Source organism: Zalophus californianus, chromosome 12, assembly GCF_009762305.2.
Source record: "Zalophus californianus isolate mZalCal1 chromosome 12, mZalCal1.pri.v2, whole genome shotgun sequence".
Taxonomy (NCBI): Eukaryota; Metazoa; Chordata; class Mammalia; order Carnivora; family Otariidae; genus Zalophus; species Zalophus californianus.
The window spans coordinates 91176788-91200393 of NC_045606.1; the positions used below are offsets into that span (position 1 = coordinate 91176788).

The window sequence follows — 23606 nt, forward strand, 5'->3', positions numbered from 1 at the left end:
CATATATATAAAATTTTATTTGGTAGGTATTTTAGAAATTTCTTCTCCCAGTTGGTGACCTTACCTCTCAGATTCCTCATGGTATCTCATGGCTCAGAGTTCCTAATTTAATGGAGTTGCACTTTTTGTATCTTGTTTAGAAAATCTTTGCGTATTCAAGGTCATGACTGCAGAGAGTGAGGCACAAAGAAAACCACCAGAGTCTATTCCATTGAATTTGATTACTGGTAACTTCAAAGGATCACTTTGTCATGTGGCGAGGAAAAAGGCCAGACTACAACAGGTTAGAAAGTGACCTCATATGAAAAATAAAAATCTAGTCATCAATCATTTCTTTCTCCTTTAAAAAAAATGGTTTATTTATTGGTTGGTTGGTGGTGGTAGCAGAAAGATAAGACATTGCTGGAGTCAGCCTTGTGGTTTTACTCCCCCCTGGCACTGAGTGGATTTACTTAAGTCGGCTCTGTGTTTATTGAAAAGTCATTTTGAAATGATTACATTCTTACCATATGACCCAGATCTGTAACGTGGTCCGTAAATATTTAGCACCCAATAGGTCTGCAAATCTTCCTCTTTTTTCCTGTGGGGGGTGGTGAAAAGGGACAGGCAGATTAGATTTAGTGGCCTACAGACTGGCAGAGGTTGCTCTAGTATTTTAGAGAACAGAAAGTAAGAACAGTGTGGGAATGTAATGGGGCATGTAATGGGGCTCCCATGAGCGCACCTCACCCAGCCCACAGATCACTGCTTCTCATCCATCTCGGCCAGTCAGTCTTCGCATGCTTTTTATTATCATTGGCAAGGACCAGCCCATTGAAGTGAAAATTCTAACCCTTTCTCTCTTCCTCTTCTCACCAGTGCTGGTGAGTGGGGGGGTAAAGCACAGAAAATAGTAGGATACAAGAAAAGCATAACCATAAAACTGTTGGGAGATTCATTTAAACTTCACATTAAAATGGAAAACCTAGTATTGAAAAACAGCGTGAGAATTGTGTAAGAAAAAGAATGGCATACATTTGGAAGGAGGATAGAATGCCCGATTTCTTTTTGTGTCTTTAGGGTAATTAGCACAACTCTTATCCATAGTCACTGCTATGTCCAATATTTTGGAGAAAAATAAATAAGGATGGGTTATATACGATTGAGCAGTGATGGATTTTTATTTAAAGCTAGGAACGTAAAAAAATAAATAAAGCTAAGAATGCTTTGTGTGTGGGGGGGGTACTTAGTTGAAAACCAACTATTTTTTTCTCACAAATAGACCTGGAATTACAGGCCCCCTTTAGATAGACCAGGAGTATGATCCTAGGTGTCCTGGATTTTGTTGTCACAAAAAGTTATAAAGTTTGAAGAAACTTGCTCCAGTGACTTTTTTTTTTTTTTTAAGTAATCTCTACACCCACGGTAGGGTTCAAATTTTCAGCCTAGATCAAGAGTCACAAGCTCTACCTACTGAGCCAGCCAGGCATCCTGCTGATCTAATGACTTTTAGGCTCAGCTCCTAAAGGTCACTGTGGGCAAAGGGTAGCAAGTGATAGTCCCTTTTCATCTGCTTTCCATACTGGGGCTCTGGCCAGTCATCATTGGAAAACCTCTGAACTAGTCCTAGCCTCCCATTTTCCAAAAGAATATGTGACCCAGAGAGGGAAAGTGACTTGCCCAGGGTCACACAGCTCTTTGGAGGCACAGCCAGCCTGGTATCAGGTCTCCTAAACACTAGTCCTGAGTCTTGCCCATCTGCCTCCCTGACATGCCCCCTTGAGTCTAGATGTGACTATGGTCCCCTCAAATCCTCAAGTGTAACTGGAGATTCAGAACTCTGAGTCTGCCGTAAATCACAATGAATCATAAATTATAGTCAAAGAAATTAGGTGGTCATGAATCTTAGACTGCAATCCAAACTGGTGGACTCATTCACTCATCTATGGTGTGGCCCTTCCTTAGCCAGTCCCCAGAGCTTCTCGTCTCCGAGTCTGTGCAGTGAAGCTGCAGAGGCTGCCCTGCCCAGGCCATCGTGTCCAGCCCCCTCGGCATGGCACTCAGATGGCAGCCAGCATGACGAAATCCACTGCATATTCCTGCCTCTGGTCTTGGCTCACACCACTCCACCTCCTTCCTCCCCTGAGGATGCCTCTCCTTTCAGTGTTCAATTTATGCCTCAATTATCCCCTCAAGGAGGCTCCACTGCCCTGGCCATGCTCACCTCTCTGCTCTGATCCTACATGCTGTTGCCTGTGCCACTCACCTGGTTCTAACATCTGGCTGTTTTATTAGTGGTTCTTTGCTGTGTGAGCCGCATCTCACTAAGCAGATTGTAAGAAACTTGAAGGCAGGGTCTGTGGCTTATAGCTCTGTATCCACAGGGCCTCGCACCAGAGACAGTCATGAAGGACAAGACCATCAGATGGGCATATGGATGGAAGCTGCAAGCTGAAGGCAAGGGGAGGAAAGCAGGAGGAAGAGGAAGGGGGAGAAAGGAGAAGGATGTAAGAGGGACGATGGAGGATGGGGAATGTGGAGAGAAGATGGAGACTAGATGGGGTGGAGGAGGGAGGGTAGTTGTTATGGGACTTGAGTCTCCCTGATTTAATACTTTATAATATATTTTAAAGTTGTTAAGAGAGTCGCTCTTAAATGTTCTCACCACAAAAAAAAGAAAAAGAAATGGTAATTATGTGATATGATGGAGGTGTTGACAAACTCTATGGCAGGTATCATTTTGCAATATAGAAGTGTATCAAATCAATACACTGTACCCCTTAAATTTACGCAATGTCGTATGTCAATTACAGCTCAATAAAGCTGGAAGAGGGGTAAACAGAAGAACAGCCTCTCCCACAGGCATGCCAGCCCTGGTGAGAACCTACAGCTTTTCTCTGTACCGCTGGTGTCCCTGCTTTGTGTCACTCTCTACCTCTCCGGTGATGCCTTTTGCTCAGTCATATGTCCAGCATCCTTGTATTCTGTCAATCCTCCTCTTATCAAAATCTTCACTTAGCCATGGATCCAAGGATACAAAGGCTGATTGATAAAGATCACAGAAGACCTTAAATGCCAGGACGAGGATTCTGGGCTTCCCGTATAGTCAGGGACTGAGAGGGGCAGGGGCAGGGAGGCACTGAAGGCTCCTGAACAGAAGGGGTGGTATTGGTGTTTGAAGAATCCTCGTCTGACAGTGTTGTGCTGGATGACATCACAGGGCATGGGGCAGGAGGTGGCAGTGTGAAAGAAAGAGACTGGACGGAAAAGCCAACTGTTGTAGAGGCACCAGTGGGATTGGCAGCTGATCAGGCTTGGTGGTGCAGAGGTTTGCAACGTCTCAAAGGGGATGCCACAGTGAGATGAGCATTAATGAACACCTGTTTCAGGCTGCAATGTGAAATAAGCCAGACACAGTACTGTATAATTCCCCTTATATGAAATAGAGAATAGGCAAACTCATAGAAACAGAAAGTAGAAGTTACCAGGGATTGGGGGTGGGTAGGAGTGAGGAGTTATGGCCTAACAGAGTGACCGTTCAGGATGATGACAAAATTCTGGATGTATTTGATGCCACTGAATTGTACACTTCAAAATGATGACACAAACAAATGGAAAGACATCCCATGCTCATGGATTAGGAGAACAAATACTGTTAAAATGTCTATATCACCCAAAGAAATCTACAGATTTAATACAATCCCTATCAAATATCAACAGCATTTTTCAAAAAACTAGACAAATAATCTTAAAATTTGTGTGGAACAACTGAAGATCCTAAATAACCAAAGCAATCTTGAAAAAAGAAAAGCAAAGCTGGAGGCATCACAATTCTGGACTTCAAGCTATGTTACAAAGCTGTAGTGATCAAGACAGTATGGTACTGGCACAAAAAAAGACACATAGATCAATGGAACAGAATAGAATACCCACAAATAAACTCCCAATTATATGGCCAATTAATCTTTGACAAAGGAAGCAAGACTATGCAATGGGAAAAAGTCTCTCCAATAAATGGTGTTGGGAAAAATGAACAGCTACATGCAAAAGAATGAAGCTGGACCACTTTCTTACACCATACACAAAAATAGGCTCAAAATGGATTAAAGACCTAAATATGAGATGGGAAACCATAAAAATCCTAGAAAAGAGGACAGGCAGTAATTTCTCTGACATCAGCCATAGCAACATTTTTCTAGATATGTCTTCTAAAACAAGGGAAACAAAAGCAAAAATAAACTACTGGGACTGCATCAAAATAAAAAGCTTCTACACAACAAAGAAAACGACAAAACTAAAAGACAACCTACCGAATGAGAGAAGATATTTGCAAATGACATATTCAGTGAGGGGTTAGTATCCAAAATACATAAAGCACTTATACAACTCAACACCAAAACACTCCAATAATCCAATTAAAAAATGGGCAGAAGACATGAACAGACATTTTTCCAAAGATGATATTCAGATGGCCAACAGACACATGAGAAAATGCTCAACACCACTCCTCATCAGGGAAATGTGAATCAAAACCACAATGAGCTATATCCTCACATCTGTCAGAATGACTAAAATCAAAAATACAAAAAACAACAAGTGTTGGTGAGGATGTGGAGAAAAGGAAACTTCTTGTACTGTTGATGGGAATATAAACTGGTGCAGCACGGTGGAAAACAGTATGGAGGGTCCTCAAAAAATTAAAAATAGAACTACTGTATGATCCAGCAATCACACTACTAGGTATTTACCCAAAGAATATGAAAATACTAATTTGAAAAGATATATGCACCCCTATGTTTATTGCAGCATTATTTACAAAAGCCAAATTATGGAAGCAACCCAAGTATCCAGAGATGAATGGATAAAGAGGTGGTGTAAATATATGGTAGAATATTACTCAGCCATAAAAAAAAGAGTGAAATCTTGCCATTTGCAATGACATGGATAGATCTAAAGGGTATAATGCTAAGTGAAAAAGTCAGTCAGAGAAAGAAAAATACCATATGACTTCACTCAAATGTGGCATTTAAGAAATAAAACAAAGGAACAAAGAAAAAAAGAGATAAATAAAAAAACAGATTCTTAACTATAGAGAACAAACTGATGGTTACCAGAGGGAAGATGGGGGGTAGGGCGATGGGTGAAATAGGTGAAGGAAATTAAGAGTACACTTATCATGATGAGAAATGAGTAATGTATAAAATTGCTGAATCACTATATTGTATACCTGAAAGTACTATAACACTGTACACTAATTATACTGGAATTAAAATTTTTAAAAAGCCGTGTCTGGAAAAAAAAAAAATTACAGTTGACCCTTGAACAACATGAATTTGAACTGTGCAGGTCCACTTAAAAGTGGATTTTTTTTTATATAAATACAGTACAGTACTGTAAATATATTTTCTCTTCCTTATGATTTTCTTAACATTTTTTCTTTTCTCTAGGTTATTTTATTGTAAGAAGACAGTATATAATACATATTACATACAAAATATTGGTTTGGTTTGGTTTGGTTTTGAGAGAGAGTGGGGGAGAGGGGCAGAGGGAGAGGGAGAGAGAGAATCTTAAGCAGGCTCCATGCCAAGCACAGAGCTCTATCTCACGACACTGAGATCATGACCTGAGCTGAAATCAAGAGTCAGTTGCTTAACCAACTGAGCCACCCAGGTGCTGCCCATACAAAATATATGCTAACCAACTATTTATGTTATCAGGAAGGCCTCTGGTCAACAGGAGGCTATTAATGAAGTTTTTGAGGAATCAAAAGTTACCCATGGATTTTCAACTGCATGGGGAGGGGGTCAGCACCCCTAACCCCTGTGTTGTTCAAGAGTCAACTGTACTCACTTTAGAATCTTGGAGTCCTTCCTTTCCTTTTCTGAGATCAGTTTCTTAATTTGACGAATGAAAGTACTATATGTTGGCTAACTGAACATAATAATAAAAAATAAATTTAAAAAATACATATAAAAAATAAAATGCAAAAAAAAAGAAAGTAAAATATTTGCCTACCTCATAGGGTTTTCTCTAAGTATCAAATAAAAAATGTACATCAAAAAAAAAATAGAGATAAAAAACACATAGGGAGAACTCTCCCCTCAGGAAATTCAGCCTTCCAATAAGAGTTTTTTGTCTTGGTTTTTGGGTTTGTTTGTTTGTTTGTTTTTTAATGTTGCTGAGGAATATAAAAAGACTTGACTAGTGGGAACATACACTTTTATCAAAATAAAAATATTTAATATTATAAAGGTATCAATTCTCTTTATGTGTTAACTAATAATTCCAACACCATCCCAATTAAACTCTCCTAGTTTTGGGGGGGAAATTAGGAGAAGATCTTAATAAAGTGACTTCAAAGTTGTTCCAGAAAAATAGTACTGAGAAAATAACTTGGAAAATTCTGAAAAAGAATTTTGACAAGGGGACTTATCCTACTAGATATGAAAAATACTGTAATTAAAAGTGTCACATTGGACCAACAATTAACCTGTATCCTTTTCCCAACAACATGAAATACCCTCTTTATCATATAACAAGTCCTCATACATACCTGAATCTACAAATCTGTCATTAGAACACAATAGAGAATTCAAAAATAGACTCAAATATACAAAAGATGGATTATTCAATAAAAATATATGAGTGCAAATGGTTAGCCATTTAGATATAACCAAATTAGACCTGTACCATGTTTCTTATATTCAATTAAACCCAGACAGATCCAACATTTAAGTGGTAAGTATGAAACCAAATTAACCCAATAGAAAGGAGAAGGATACCAGAATGTTGTTGTAAAAGGTAAGCTTGAAACCACTAAAAAAGACAGTAGTAAAAATATTACAAATCTAAACAGATACCTGCTTAGAAAATAATGTCTAATTTAGGGAAACTTATGAACAGCATGAAACAAAAACATAAGACAAAAATAATTTGTAAGATGAGACTGGGGCAGATCAGAACTAACATCTTCAAGGGCCTTGTACTGTTCAGAGAGCAAATAAAGACACTAAGTAACATAGATATTGTGGGTACTCATTTTCAATATTTAAGGGCTATAATATATATCTTATATATATAAGAGATATATATATATATCTCTTATATATATAAGAATATAATAATAATAATAGTAAATATAACAAAAGAAATAGAGTGCACAAATTCCTAGCCAGTAGAAGGAAGCACAGGGGGAGAAAAGCAAACTGAATCACTCTAATAAAAGGTAGGAAAGGAGAAAGTGAAAGACATGGTTAAGAGGAAATATAAAATGGCAGAAGCCCAAATTGTGAGTAATCACAATAGATATAAATGGATCAAATTCATTACTAAAAGGCACAGAATACCAGATTGAGTGAAAAAAATAAAGATCAGTTATATATACACACAAGAAATAACTTTAAAGCAAAGCAACACAGGAAAGTTAAAAATGAAGGTCTGGAAAAAAGATACATCAGGAAAAATGCTAACCTAAGGTAGTTTTGATATAGTAATATGAGAGAAAATAAAATTTAAGGCCCAAACCAGTATAAAATAACAACATAATAAGGTTAATCCATGAGACTAAGCCAATCATGTGTTAGGAAGCAACAAGATATCCTGAAAATATATGAAGTAAACTGTCAGGACTGTAAGGAGAAAGGAACAAAGCCATCATCTTATTGAAAAACTGTTAGCTCAGCCAGGCAAAATCTAGCAAAAGTGTCAGATATTTATATGGCACAATTAACAGTATATAACAAAATATATATACTCAATGAGAACACATGCTCTTTTTAAGCACACATGGAACATCAATTAAAAGTCACTATGTAGAGAACAACAGAAAAATCTCCAATATTCCAAATAGTTGATAACATCCTCTGACCAAAATGCAATTAAATTAGAAACAAACAAAAAAGGGGAGTTGACGGATAACTCACTGGTTAAAGAGAAAGAACAGTTACAAAATAGAAATAAAAATAAAATTACTCTGTAACAAAACTTGTTAAATGCAGCTTAATTAAAAATCAAAACTTAATTAAAAATCAAAAAGACTGACCATAAATGAGCTAAGTACTAAACTCAAGAAGCTAGAAAAACATAAAAAGCTAAAGGAGAAAACAAAGAGTAGAAATTAATAAGACCACAAAAAAAAAAAAGTCAATAAAGAGAACAGCAATGAAAAACCCTTGTTCTTTGAAGTTAATACACAAACCTCTAGTAAGAGGACCATGAAATAAGAGAAGGCACAAATATATGGCATTAAAATGAAAGATGGGACATATGCAGCAGATTTTTGAAACTCCTAAGAGGACACTGGGAACAATTTTATATCAACAAATTTGAAAACCTAGATGAGCTGGACAATTTTCTAAAATATATACACTACCAGAATTGACTCAATCAAAAGTCTTAAACAAAAGTAGACTCTAAACTTTACATAAATTAAATCATAGTTTTAAAAACTCCTCCATGTAACACCCCATTGTTACCCCCCCACTGCTCCCCTCAAAATACATATTAGGCATAAATGACATTAGAGGCAAGTTTCACCAAGCATTCCAAAACCATATTCCAACCATAACCAAGAGGTGAATTTCTATCTTACATAAAGTGTTGCTGAGTTGGCAGGACAGGTGAGGAAGGTACCACTGGTACCTATGATTGACCCGCCTACAGTTGGGTGATCAGGGCTGGTGTGAGACATGATTTCAGATTGACATTAAGAGTCCTGGAACCAGTAGAATGTAAATGCCATATTCTTTTTTAAGAAATCATTTAGGGATGCCTGGGTGGCTCAGTCGGTTAAGCATCTGCCTTCGGTTCAGGTCATGATCACAGAGTTCTGGGATCAAGTCCCTCATAAGGTTCCTTGCTCAGTGGGGAGCCTGCTTCTCCTCCTGCTCCCCCTGCTTGTGGTCTCTCTCTTTCTGACAAATAAATAAATAAAACCTTTTTTAAAAAAAGAAATCATTTAATGAGGTTTATAGTTTGATATCACTTATCATTTACATCATTTATAAGGCCAGTACAAGAAAATAAAATTATAAAACAATCTCCCACCTATAAACAAAGATGCCAAGACATGTGACTAGCTCTGCAAGGTAGAGGTTATTATTCCCATTTCATCAATGAGGAAAGCGAAGGTAGGTAATTTGCTAGGGCCACCTGGCTCTCCACGGAGCTGGATTTAGTCCCAGTCGGCTCTGCTCTTATCCCTCGTCCCTCTAGGGCAAGGCTAGAGAGTGAAGGTCCCCTCCCCTCTACCCTTCTAGGAGTGAGGGGATTTCTGGTGGGAGGAGAAGACCTCCCTGCTGGGAACTTACCAGGATGGGCTCCACCAGCTTCCCCTCCGGCATGACTGAGCGGTTTATCCTGGCGATGCGCTGCAGGGTGGCGAGGGCAGCCTGAGTGTTCCCAGTGGAGACGCTGAAGCGAGCGGACTCGGGAATAAACTGGGCACAGAAGGAAAGAGCATCAGAATTCAACTGCTGTGGACCCCAGGGGTTCCATAGTGACTCTTGTATAGTCACATGCCCCAGTTTCCAGGGATGGAGGAGCAGCAAGCATAAAGCCACACAGTATGGCAGGCATCTTCAGCATTCCAAGTTGATCTGGAACAAATAGGGTGATATCCTCCTTACTATAGTCCCATCTTGATGACATCAGGATGATCCAGAGCCCAACCTACTCGTTAACACAAGGAAATGCTTACATCCACTTGGTAAACAGCTGCCCCAGGGTCCCTCTACTGCACTGTCAGCCCAGCCTCTCCCCAGAAACCCTGCGATCTCCCACATGCAACAGCCCACAGCATGAATACAGCAGGGGCTCTGGCACCCACAGGGGGAAGAATCACTCCTAACTCACCAGACAGACCCTCAACCCACTGATCGTTGACTGCCATACTCAGAAAACAAGACAGGTTGGGGCACCCAAGTGGCTCGGTCAGTTAAGCGACTGACTTTGGCTCAGGTCAAGATCTTGGGGTCCTGGGATTGGGCCCCATGTCGGGCTCCCCACTCAGCGGGGTCTGTTTGTCCCTCTCCCTCTGCCCATCCCCCCATTCATGCTCTCACACTCTCTCAAGTAAATAAATAAATATAAATACATACATACACAACAAGACAGGCCTCTGTGGAGGCTGGGACCTTGAGAGTCACCTTGAACCACTCCCTACCCTTCATGCCTCACAACCGATCAAGGCGGGCTGGTTCTTCCTCAGAAAAGCACCTCCCCCAGCAGCACCCTGCTCCCTATCCCGTGGCCAACAGGCAGGGCAGGTCCTCCTCATCTCCCACTAGGATGATTGCGACTGCTTTCCTGGCGTTTTCATGTTCCCTCCCACCCAGGCGCCCTGCAGCCGTGAACCAGCTTCCCAGCACACAACCCCTTCCATGCCACCAGCACCCCTTGCCTTGAAGGCCCTCATAATCTGGACACAGGCCTGTGCTCGCACCCCGCCTCCCACCAGCACCCTTCATTCCAGCCTACCTGCTCTCCCCCAAACATATTCTGCATTCACACCTTCGTGACTGGGCTGATGCCTCAGCTCTGCCCAAATGCCCTTGCCCCACTCTCTGGCCCTCCCCATGCAGGCTGTTCCAGCCCTCAAGGCCAAATTCAACAGCACCACCTCACTGGAACAATCCGCTCTCTCCCCTGAGCACCCACAGAACGAAAGCTGTGACAGTGCTGACCAAGTCCCACTGGTATGATCACCCTTTGCATTCGTATCTATCTCTCGCTGACTGGCTGGCACTCCCTGCCGGCAAGACCTGTATCCTATGCATACTTTTAGCCTTGGAATCTAATGCTGAGCCTAGTATATACTCGGTGTGAATGTGATCAATCCAAAGGCAAGACCAGATTCAAAATAATTCTTAAAAAGGTAATAACATAACTGCATAGCTAATGCACATTGAACCCTGTTCATGTTCCAGGCTCGGGAAGACCGTCTTACACATTTCCTTGTTTAATCCTCCCCACTGCACAGGGAGATAGGCCCTATTCATGAGGTGGGACAACTTGCCCAGGGTGGTGGGGCCGGCACAGTCTGTGTCTGACTCTACCAACCAAGGCAGGCAGGCTGCTCACGGGAAGCCCCAGGTCCACTAAGCCCCTGGGCCCAGGCACCTGCCGCTCTGTGTGGGACGCCAAGCAACCATCCACTGCAGAGAAGACACTGACCAATGGGCTCATCCAGGAAAAAAAAAAAAAAAAAAAAGACAGGGCTCTGGGATCAGGTGTCGGCAGAAAGAGTTGAAGGTAATGCTACTGTTTCATTCAAAGAAGGAAAGCTCGGATTGGGCTAATTTTCCCCTTAACTGTTTGGAGGGATATCATGTAGAAGATAGACCTCTGGATTTTCAGAGAGAAGTACTGAGACCACACATAAATTCATAAGGAGGCAGGGTCCCCTCACGTTCAGAAAGAACTTCCTAAGAACTAGGGCTGCCTGCAGATGAACACACTGATGTCGTCTATAAAGTCTCGAGTCTGAAAGTGCCCAAAGCTGGGAGTGTTCTGGCCGTGACAGGTTGTGTGCTTGTGGTTGGGGTATGAAATAAATGCCCTCCAAGGACCCTTGTGAAATCTGAAATTCTTTGATTCCACAGTGTCAGGTAACACACACACACACACACACACACACACACACACACACACACACACAAAACACATCCCAGTTCCACTGAGCTGCCAGCCCCATCTTTGAACAATGAGCATAATTTTCCTAGAACCTAAGGATGAGGATGATTCTGCAGATTAGAGGGAGAGCAGAAGGACAAACCAGCTGGTCTATAGTGGCCTGAGAATGTGTACCCGGCATCCGACTCCCAGCACTAAAGGTTAGAGAAGGGTCAGCCCAAATAGGGTGCAGCTGTCCGACAAAACTTCCAGCAATAAATGATCAGAAGGCAGGCTAATGGAGGGGAGGGATGGAGCAGATCGAGACAGTCTCGAGTGAAGGAAAGAGGCAGATGTAAGGCTGATACTTATGGGGTGAAAGGACCCCTGGGCCAGCTGGAGGGGAGGACCAGAGGGAGCCCCACGAGCGTCCTCACCTTGAAGGCCAAGATGAGGATGATGCCAGGAATGGAGGCGATGCGGATGAGCCACCGCCACCCAATGGTGGGGATGACCACAGAGGCCAGGCTGATGATAAGCAGGGAGCCAGCCAGCCAGAAAACCTGAGGAGAGAAGGGGAGGTTGAAATTCCTCCTATCAGTGCACCTGGCTGGCTCGTCGGTGGAGCTTGTGACTCTTAACCTGGGGTTGTAAGTTCGAGCCCCATGTTCGTTATAGTAATTACTTGAAAATAAAATCTTCACAATTCCTATCAAGTGTCCTCAACCCTGCCTCTCTCGGGAGCATTTCAGTATAAGAGGTTGTGATGGAAGAGGGTTCTCCAGGACCTGGATGAACAGGGAACATTGCTTCACTTCTCCGTGGCTCAATTTGCTTGTCTATAAATGGAAGGCTCAACTAGACAGGGGGTCAGTACTATCACCAAAGTTTTAAAAATCGGAGACACTGACATTTTTCCCCATTGAGTAAATAATAGATTTACTGGTTCATAACTCAAAAGGCACAAAGGAAAACACTGAAAATACTCTCTTCCTCTCCTACTTCCCATCCAGTTCTCTTTTTAGAAGGAACCAATATTACCAATTTCTGGTGTCCTTCCAAAGCTGTTCTATGCATATACAACCTAATAAGGATATATCTTGTTCTCTTTTTTCACAAATGGTATCATAGTATAAGTATTGATTTTGTACTGAAAAATGTATCTTGAAGATCATTTTATATCGACAAACAACATGGCAGTCCATTACGGCCAGTCCCCATGGGTTTGGGAATTAGAATGAGTCCAAGTGTTAGCCTGAACATTCTCTCCCCACTGGAAGATGGAGAGTAAATGACAGTTCCATTCCACCTCACAGAGATAGAGAGAAGACAATAGAATAAAAGACCCTTCGTGGGAGACTAATTAAGGGGTGACGAAGGGGTGACTATTTTATCACTAAAGAATTCTCTTATAAAAACTGAACAGGATTATTTCAGAAAGTGCTAAGGACTATGAAAAAAAAAAGAGTAATGTCATGGGGAGTGGTCAGGGATGCACTTCCTGTAGAAGCAACAAATAAGAAGACTAGCCGTTAGCCATTGTGATAGACCAGGTAGGGAGTCTATCACAGTGACAGGGGATAGGTCACTGACAAGGATTTTAGTAGGGAAATGGCAAAAAATTTAAAAACTGATAATCTGGCACAGATATTAGACCTAAAAGTGACAGGGTTTCCTGATGGACACTGCAATTGGGGGCCCATCAATAAGGGATGAATCAGTAGGACTTCGTGAAGGATTGAATGGATGTGAGGGCACAGGAGGGGCTGGGATGGCTCTTAAGTTTGTGGCCCATACAGTGTTTATTACTAGCTGAGAGTGGAAACGTGGAAATAAGACATTTCAGGGGAAGATGAACAGATCAATTCTATCCATGTGATATTTGTGAAGCGATAGTCAAGTGACTCTCCAGTAGTCTATTGGCTACCTGCATCTGAAACTCAGGGAGATGCTCTTGGTTGTAGACAAAGATATTTGGGTTTACAGATATAGGAAGCTAAAACCATTGGAATTCATTAGATGACCCAAGGAGAGGAGGAAAATAAGACTAGCAAGGAGAAGACATGACCAGGAAGCGTGCCATGGAATGAGTGGCAGATGGAAGAGAAAATGTCCACAGATGAGCCTGAGCAGGACCATGCCCATGAAATACTGTTGAGGATAAAATCCAAATTCTAAGTGTTAAAAGTGTGTGCATCTATCTTAACACAGATCAGAAGAAAGCTGGGAGAAATGTAAAGAGTTAGCGTGCAGTGTTTGTTATGTTCTTCATCATTTTTTGTTGCCTACACTGAGTATTAGAAAAATTTAAAATAAATTTTAAAATATTCTCCTACGGCTTTACTTATTGTCAAATATGTGTTTCAGTGAGAAGAGCCTTCTCTTTCCTGGGCCCCTGAAGGTCAGGGCTTTTGGACGATGATGGCATCAGAGATGCTACAAGGGCACCTAGATTGATCGACATAGCTTCTGATGCAAAACCTCTCCTCAGCAGCCAGTGGGGCCTGGGGCGGGCTTGGGAGCATCCCAATCTCCTCACCTGGATAAATGGCTCAGCTGGACAAGGCACTTAGTCCCCACAGGCATGGGCCAATTATGGCCTCAAAGATACTAGTAACCCTAGAGGGGAGACGGGCTGCCCTAAAAAGGGGTAGTAGCTGTGTCCCCTACTGAAGACTCAGTGGGAAGACAAAGTCCATTCCAGATGCATTCCTGGGCTTCCATCATTCCACTGAGACCAGCCACTGGAATGTTTCCCAGAAGGGGCTACTGTGTTCTAAATGCTACTGTGGGGTGAGAAAAAGTCCTGGCTGAGGACACCTTGAAATGGGACCCCAGGCATCTAACCTTCCCAGTGCTCTTTAGTAAACACCAAGAAATAGGCAGTGTGCTCATCAGACAATCAACCAGCCAGACGCAAAACCATGTGCATCATATCCTCTAGGATAAGACCGGGTAGGATTCCTATTTTATCTTACCTGAGACAAGGGGAGCATGTAGCCTCGATATTTTGTAGGCAAAAATTCAGTCTTTATGATTAGCCTAAACAGGAAGGGAGGGGGAAGAGAATAATTTTGTTTTTATCAAAGCAAATAACTTAAAAAAAATCATAACTTTTCTTGTCATAGAGATGAAGAATGCAAAAACATACACTTCGTCATTGTGAAAAATATATATGCTGCTCTCAGCAGCCAGTTCCTGCTAATATTCGGTCTTTGGCTCCAGTTTCTGACACAGAACACCTAGAATCCTTGGACTTCCCTGGTCCAAAGGAGCATCATTTGGTCTAATGAGGTGGCTCTCGGTGAGCACCTGGATGGGGCCTGGTCTGAAAAGACCAAGCCATGATTAGAATTATGGAACATCCAGCCCTATCCCCCATCCCCCGGGGAGAGGAGAGGGGTTGGCATATGAGTTGATGCCTATATGCCTCATGCCTATGTGATGGGGCCTCCCTAAAAATCGCTAACATCCAAGGTTTGGTGAGCTTCCAGGCTGGCGAACACATCTACGTGCTGGGAGGGTGGTGTACCACCAACTCCACAGGGACAGAAGCTCCTGCTCTCAGGACCCTTCCAGACCTTGCCCTCTGTATAGCTCTTCATCTGGCCGTTCGTCTGTTTCCTCTAAAATATCCTTTGTAGGGACACCTGGGTGGCTCCGTTGGTTGGGCGTCTGCCTTCGGCTCAAGTCATGATCCCGGGGTCCTGGGATCGAGTCCCATATCGGGATCCTTGCTCGGAGGGAAGCCTGCTTCTCCCTCTGCTTGCTGTTCCCCCTGCTTGTGCTCTCTCTCTCTCTCTCTCTCTCTCTCTCTCTGACAAATAAATAAATAAATCTTTAAATAAATAAATAGATAGATAGATAAATAAATAAATAAATAAAATATCCTTTGTAATACATCTGCAATAGTAGGGAGACTGTTTGTCTGGGTCCTGTGAGCTGCTCTGGCAATTTATTGAGCCCCCAGGGGGATCTGTGGCAACTTGCAATTTGTAGCAAGTCAGACAGAAGGTGTGGATAACCTGGGGACCTACTGCTTGCGGTTGGTGTCTGAGGTGGGCGATGGCCTTGTGCGACTGAGCCCTAAACCTGTGGGGTCTGAGCAAACTCCTGGTTAGGGTCAGAATTGAACTAAATTGTAGAATACCCAGCTGGTGCTGGAGAATTGGCCGGTGTGTAAATAACCCACACATTCAGTGTCAGGAGTGAAGATTTATCGGGTTGCCTGGGTGGCTCAGTTGGCTAAGCAACCGACTCTTGATTTCAGCTCAGGTCATGAACTCAGGATCATGAGATCAAACCCCACATTGAGCTCCAAGTGGAGCCTGCTTAAGATTCTCCCTCTCCCTCTGCCTCCTCCCACCACCCCCTGCTTGCATGTGCTTTCTCGCTCTTAAAAAAAAAAGTGAAGATTTGTCACAAGTACTGAGTGTGAGTGTGTAAAGGAAAACAGAAGTTTTTCCTAACAATTACATTTTGCTGTATAATTGTGAAGAGCTAACATCCACGTAAGAGAACAATAAGAAATTTGCAACTGCTCTGGTTACATGTTTCTTCCCAAAGTTATTTTCAACCTTCTACCATTTAAGAGATATGAGCCTCATTTTTCCCCCCCAAAAATTGGCAAAATGTTTTTGCCAAGCCTGATTCCCCTTTCTAAAACATACTTGGGAAATTAAAATACACCTAAAAGAAAGTAAATAGCCACAGCGAATGGTGACAGTCAAAGCACGGATTTCTAATTAATTTTGTGAAGAGACAAATAAATAGAATCATACTCCCTTCAGTTTTCTAATTGCGCTTCCCTGTTGCAATTATTAACCAGGGTTTGGGCTTTCTTAACATACTTATTGGGCTGGTTCCCCGAGGGATGTTGTAAACAGTCAAGCTAACTTCTACTGCTGTCGGGCTCCACAGCTCAGAGAGGGGCTTAATTTATGCCCCAGAGGGGAACAGTCTTTCTGCAACACGTTAAGGTAATAATTGGGTGCTTTGATATGATAATACATTCTAAGGGTAACCTGCTCCAAGGCACCCAGGAGACAGTAGCCTGAGGGGCTCTGTGAATTTAAGGGAGGCTCGGGAGTTGCGGAACCTTTAGCACAACTCTCCAGGCACAAGAAGACAGTGCGCCCTTATCTCAGGGCAGAGAAGGACAAGCAACCACCGTCTCTCTCAGCAGTCTCCCCTTGCTTTGCAAATGCACTTAGACACAGTCTTCAGTCACAGGTCAATGGCGTTTTAAAATGGTTACTCCTTGGGCACCAGGGTGGCTCAGTCAGTTCAAGGTCATGATCCCAGGACCCTGGGATCAAGTCCCCCATCGGGGTCCCTCCTCAGCAGGGAATCTCCTTCTCCCTCGCCCTCAGCCCCTCCCCCCTGCTCATGCTTGCTCTCTTGTTCTCTCTCTCTCTCAAATAAATAAAATCTTTAAAAAATAAATAAATAAAATGTTTACCCCTCAATGTTAAAGGGGCTTCTGATCAAACTAAACTTTTCCAACAAATTCTCCAGCAATGAATAGACTGTGTTACCTACCTCACACAGCACTTTTGCTTAGCATTTAGTCTCACAAAATAAAGAGCAGCCTTAGGGACAAAAAAAGTTTAAACACATTCACCTCTAGTGCACTCTTGCTAGTCTCGCCATCAAACATCATTTTGATGAGCAAATAGCTCCTAGTGGAATTTGCAGCCGTCACTTCAAGAAAAATAAATAAATAAATAAAAAGCTAAAAAATAATTAGCACAAGTGAGGTCTTATACATTGACAGTTTGTTGATGCAATTGGCCCATGAGCCACAGCATATGTGTAAGTATCTGGTGGTGTGTGCATCTCTCTCTCAACCATCCTCTAGGTGAAGTCTTTACCCTTGTGCATGGCCAGACACACCGCAGCCCACCATTGTCCGCAGGAAGACAAACCAGACGTAGGACGGAGAGAAAGACGTCAGCAAGGAGAAGTAGGCTCCCCACAGGAACGAGATGAGCAAAATCTGAAGCAACAAAAGGAGACTTATTAAAGGGACCTGCCTCAGTGGAAGAAGTTAATGGGAGAAAATTTAACTTCTGAAGGTGATTTTTAATTTCCATCCAGATGTTTGCTTCTCAGAGAAGCTAATTCTACAGGGACCTCACCAATCTCTCACAATCGTCAAATAACACAGTCTATGCCATTGTATTGCCTGAAAGTCCAGACATTCCAAATTTAGACCATTCTTCAAAACTGCCAGGCTGCATCCACCCTAACAGGTGACCGGAGCCCAAACTTGTAAATCAGGATGCAAAAACCTGCCCTCATTAGGAGCCCAGGGAAGTGTTGTGTTGGAATGGGATGAGGAGAAAATTTAAGGTATTTGCGTTTTCCCTAATCATAAGAATAATACAAATTCACAGAAGAGAATATGGAAGAAAAAGAGAAAACAAAAATATTTAAATCTTGCTTGACTTCCCAACCCCTCAAAAAAGACATATTAACATGTTTTTATCCTATTTTCCCTGCTTGAAAGGGAAAACGTATTTTTAATGGCTGCAAAATATTCCAGTGGAAAGATGTACTATAATGCATGTAATATAATGCATAAACCCTTTCCCTGTGGTTGAATGCTGAGGTTTTCTCAACTGTGACAATGTCTGCACAGAAATCTCTGTGGTTCTCTGATGGTCTAATCGGGCTAGATTTCTGGAAAGAAAATGATCAGACTAGAATGCGTATTCTCAAGGTTCTTGGTCCATCCTGCCAAACCAATGGTCAGAAAAACTATACCAATATGAAGTCTGTACACTTGCAGCTTTCTCTAAAAAAAAAGAAAAAAATCCTTATGGATTTGATACCCCAAAAATCATACCTTCTGTTTCCTTTTGATTCCTCCCACAATCAAATGTTTTCCAAGATATCTTGACCATTTTTATTTTTTTGTAAAATGTCTTCTTGTGCTTTTTACATTTTTTTGACATACTTGTGTTTTCAGATTAATTTATGAATGTCTATGATATTTACTTCGTGTACTTCAAAACATACAGCCAATTCTATAATTATTTTCCTTTGGTGCTTGTCCCCCCTGTGCTTATGCTTAGAGTGGCCTTCCCTACCAGAAACCAGACGAGGGGGAAAAAAAGAGAGAGAGAGACCCAGGTTTCTAATCAGAAGACATAGGTTTAGATCTTACTGTCTAACCTTAGTAGATACGTGACCTTGAGCAAGTGGCTGAGTTTCAAAGATACACCAAAGTAAACTGTGTGAAGCTGCTTATGTTTCTATGTGTCATCCTCTACATTCTCAGATTTTCTGACTGTGCACACCCATCAATTCCGTTCCTGGATGACGGGGACCTGCTGTGAGGACAGGTACCCCAGGAAAAGATGAGAAAGCAAGAAGCCAAGCCTGGAATTCTGGCACGTGGTGTCAGAGAAGGACACTTCCACCTGTTTCTATCTTGGTTATAGACAAAGAAATGTCCATTAAAGAGAAGCAGGGGTGACATCATCACAAAAGAAAATTCCAAATCATTCTTCAAGGCCAACCTACCTTCCAGCGGCCATATCTGTCAGCAAGTAGGCCAAAGAGGATGCTGAATATCATGTAGCCAAAAAACACCATCTGGAGGTGGAGTGAGAAAAAAATGATCCAGTAGGCAGGCTTTCTAGAATATGCTGATTAGCTGCATTTCCCATTCATTCATCTTCATGAAAAGTTGACTGGAAATGTGCAAAGGGTAGAAGCTTCACAAAGCCCCCCTGTGTCTGGTTCCCATGTTCAGGGCTTCAGAGGCTGATGCTTCCCATCGGTTCACCCCACACATAGAGAGGCTGCCCCCAGGTGGAAACAGGGGTCAGAGGAACAGGTAGTTTATCTCCCTCTGATCCAAGATGATGGCCCTGGCCTCATTCTACTCAGATGTATAATTGTGCATTTCCATTTTAAGAATTAAAAAAGAAAAACCACCTCTATTCATTCATGACCTGCCTGATCCCACCCACAAGTTGAGACTCCTAGAAGCAATTTTCCTTTATGTTTTTACAGGTAAACACAAACTTTAAATAAACACCCAAGCCAAGCCCCCATACAGAAACACTCTTCAAAACTAATATAAATCTGTTTCTTTTCCATCCCTGTTCTCACAACAGCTTATCTTACACTGATAAAATTCAAGAACCTGGGTATGATACCAGCATTTTAACTCAGTCTGAGCGGCGATCTGATGTCTATGTCTTTAGGCTACTTATTTTTCTTCTTTCAAGCAGTTCCAAGCTTCACTTGCTTTCCTTTCTAGTAAGATCTCTGACTGATTGACTCTAGGGTAATCAAAGGAAAAGTGTTAGCTTGCATTTCTAAGACTTTTTCAATAAGAGAACTGTTTCTCTCTGCTGACTGCTTTGCTTTCTCTTTTTTTTTTCCCCTTCCTTACTCTTCATAAGGAAGACTCAAACGCATTTCTTCCACAGGGAACTAGAAGAAGAAGAAGAAAAAACCACATCATATCTGTTCTTAAACAACAAAGCCATGGTATTCCTCTACCCTGCGCTTTCCAGGATAGGAGGGGAGGAGGGAAGAAGCCAGTGTTTTCTAAATGCCAGGCTTGGGACAGATGCTGCCCTATCATGAAATCTAATCAGTCCTGAGAAAAAAATGGTGAAAATAAGGTCAATGTGATACGTTTTGAATAAATCTAAATTTATTAAATATTAAGGGCTCTTTTTATTCTGGAATAATTTTCTTTCTGATTGTTGATATGAATGTGCCCCTCTCTCTTTTTTTTTTTTTTTGAAAGATGATGGTAGTCAATGGCAAGATTTTTTACCTCTTTCTCATCTCCTAATAGGCTTAATTATCAAATATATATATTTTTAATGTCAACCCTATGTCAGCCGCTCAATTAAAAAAAAAATCATATCAGGGTGCCTGGATGGCTCAGTTGATTAAGTGTCTACCTGCCACTCAGGTCATGATCCTAAGGTCCTGGGATCGAGTCCCGCATCGGGCTCCCTGCCCCACAGGGAGTCTGCTTCTCCCTCAGTCCCTCCACCCCCACTCCCCACTTGTGCTCTCTCTCTCTCTCTCAAATGGATATATAAACATCTTAAAAAAATTAAAAAGTCAGGGGCGCCTGGGTGGCTCAGTTGGCTAAGCGACTGCCTTCGGCTCAGGTCATGATCCTGGAGTCCCAGGATCGAGTCCTGCATCGGGCTCGCTGCTCAGCAGCGAGTCTGCTTCTCCCTCTGACGCTCCCTCCTCTCATGCTCTCTCTCTCTATCTCATTCTCTCTCTCAAATAAATAAATAAAATCTTTTAAAAAAATTAAAAAGTCATATCAGTTGGTGAATCTCAAAATTTGGGTGCCCCTGAAATTAAGCAATTTCTATTATGAAATTATCAAATTCCCTCCAAGAAGGAAAGAAGTAAACTCATTTTTTTTTTCGTTTTGACCAGACTTGATTAAAAGGAAGCAATCACAGACTGCCCAGGGTAGGGAGGAAAGTGGCTCTTTGGATTTAAAATACTTTTGTTTATTGAGATGCTATGTTGGGTTAATAGACTTAATTTCCCCTGGATTAAGCTCAATTAAATGATTAATAAAGGTGAAGCAAAGAGTCAAATAAGATCAAATTTAAAGTTTACTCTGTTCTCGCCCATGAGTGGCAGATTTTTTTTTCTTTCTGTTTTCTTTCCATTCAGTGTAAAGACATGACTTTCCTAAGGCTGAGCTGTTTATTATCAAGCCTGTCTGGAGTACGAACCTTGACTCAATGCCTACGTGAACCCCAAAACTTGTGACTGCTAGTCCTGTTTGGGAAATCGCACAGAAGGGAAGACATAAACTCTCTCTCTCTGTCTCTCCCCCTCCCTTTGGAGGGTCTGCTTTTTCTGCAGGTACTTATTTTGAGCATAAATATTACTCTTCTACTTCTGTTTTACGCCCCACATGAAGTTTTGTTTCTTCAGCGCCAGCTCTTAGTCACAAAACGTGAGGGACTGTAATTCATCCACAGTCCTCAAGGTTAACAACTGCTTGGGCCAGGTTGTCCGGAAGATGGCAGGTGGCACTGGGCTTGGGGAATGGGGAGCCTGGGAGTTGGTCAAAATGTGGCCTCTTGGCTGAATCAGTCCGAGCCCCTCCCGTTGGCAAGCCCGTGGCCAGTGAGCCCAGGGCACGGTTGCCAAAGCCGGATGGGACTCACAGCCAGGGTGACAGCCACGAAAAGACAGTAGCCAGCCAGGAACTCAGAGCAAGACATGGGCACATCTGGGGTGACTTGAATTCCCTAGAGAAAAGTCTCCTGAGCCGTGACCCACCTGACAAGGAAGTCGCGTTACAGGTGACATCAGGGAGGTGCCACCGAAAACAACATAAACGCAACCGATGAAATGTCACTTGTAAATATAGAAAGTGTATCATATAACATAGTTTCATGGGAGCGACGGATGCAAACACCACAGCTGGGTGCCCCAACATCCTCAGGAATAGAGAGACATGCATATTCACAAGCCCGCTGGGGTGTGGTGCAGCTATAATTACACGGAATCTTACCGCGGTCACTCTAAAGGTACAGGGTTGATAAGGAATGCTTTCCAAACTGCAACTGTCTTTTATATGTAGAAGAAAATGAAAAATGGCCGGGTCACTTCATTACAAGCCCAGGTAAGGTCTTTAGTTGTTTTTATTTATACCCCTTCCCTCTTCTAAAAGCGTTAGAAATTTTGTTATTTTTTTAAAGATTTTATTTGTTTATTTGACAGAGAGAGACACAGTGAGAGAGGAAACACAAGCAGGGGGAGTGGGAGGGGGAGAAGCAGGCTTCCCGCGGAGCAGGGAGCCCGATGCGGGGCTCGATCCCAGGACCCTGGGACCATGACCTGAGCCGAAGGCAGATGCTTAACGACTGAGCCACCCAGGCGCCCCAGAACTTTTTTTTTAAAAAAGGAATAAGTGCAACAGAATTAATAAAGGGATTTTAAAGAGAGAAATGGATGTCAAAAAATAAGCAGATTGTACATTTGCTGCTGGGATTGAGTCCAAAACCGGGCTCCACGCTTCCTGGCCTCCACGACACAGAGAGAAACACAACTGGGCAGATAACGTACGTTATCTGAGAAGAGAACTCAGATGGGTTCCTTAGGGGAGGAGGAGGTTCCCGGTTCCCAACACAGATAAGAATTCCCAGGTCAAGTTTGGTTAAGGCAGTGAGTGAGTGAGAGCTGGGGACACCCCTTCCTCTCTGCCCATAACCCCCAGAAGCCTAGGGGACTGGGGAAAACTTCCAGCATGCTCCACGGCCAGTTTCAGACCGTAACTCTCACTCTCTTAGAAGGCCTTACTGTCTTTCAAGGCCTCCACCAACTGACTCTGCATCCTTCACCCATCTCCGCCTCCCTGCCTCCTGATACTCTCCTCTCGATGAGGATGTTGGCACCTGTCTCATTGCATTTCTCCCTATTTAGTCCTGCCCTCATGAAAACCAGCTTCAATACCCAAGTAAATCAATTCTCCACTCCTCACCTTCTGTTTCTTTCACCTCCTCAGCTGATGTGACCTCTTAAATACTTCCAGAACACACTGCCTTGCCTCCGTGCACCCTGCCACTTTACTACTGCTCACATATCCACCTTCCAACCTTATCTCCTCAGGGCGCTTGGAAATCTGACCACGTCTCTCCTTAAGGCCCCTTCATGGCTCCCTGTCAACCACAGTGTAGCCTCCAACATTTGTAGGCAGGAAGAGCCTCTTCTAAGATTTTTTTTTTAAAAAGTTTTACCAGAGCTCCGCATGATAGGAAGTGTACTTCAATATCCATTTAACTAGAAATACATAATGACTATGAAGTCAATGATGTGTTTAGGTGAAATTGATCTTTGTTACGTAAAAGAATAATTTGGAAAAACTGTCATATAGATCTGTGCCAAATTTATTGTGCTTGGGGGGCTTGCGCATGTTGACCGAAGTTGGGGTGTGGGGGCCCACAGTGGTCTCCAGAATGGAGTCCATGCATGGACTCCAAGATGCTTCTGATGCCCAC

General features: G+C 42.5%; 1 protein-coding gene across 4 annotated transcripts in view; it reads right to left on the reverse strand.

Annotated features, from left to right (window-relative positions):
- Positions 1-23606, reverse strand: part of SVOPL (SVOP like) — a 78674-nt gene that overhangs the window by 39286 nt on the left and 15782 nt on the right. For 2 of the 4 annotated variants that reach the window (XM_027573828.1, XM_027573827.1), the window contains exons 6-11: positions 19120-19191; positions 17463-17587; positions 14568-14631; positions 12027-12152; positions 9288-9416; positions 507-580 (exon numbers count right to left, since the gene is read on the reverse strand). In XM_027573828.1, coding sequence (XP_027429629.1) covers positions 507-580; positions 9288-9416; positions 12027-12152; positions 14568-14631; positions 17463-17587; positions 19120-19191 — 590 coding nt within the window. The remainder of the gene's footprint in view (positions 1-506; positions 581-9287; positions 9417-12026; positions 12153-14567; positions 14632-17462; positions 17588-19119; positions 19192-23606) is intronic. The other 2 variants (XM_027573829.1, XM_027573830.1) reach the window with 2 other exon arrangements.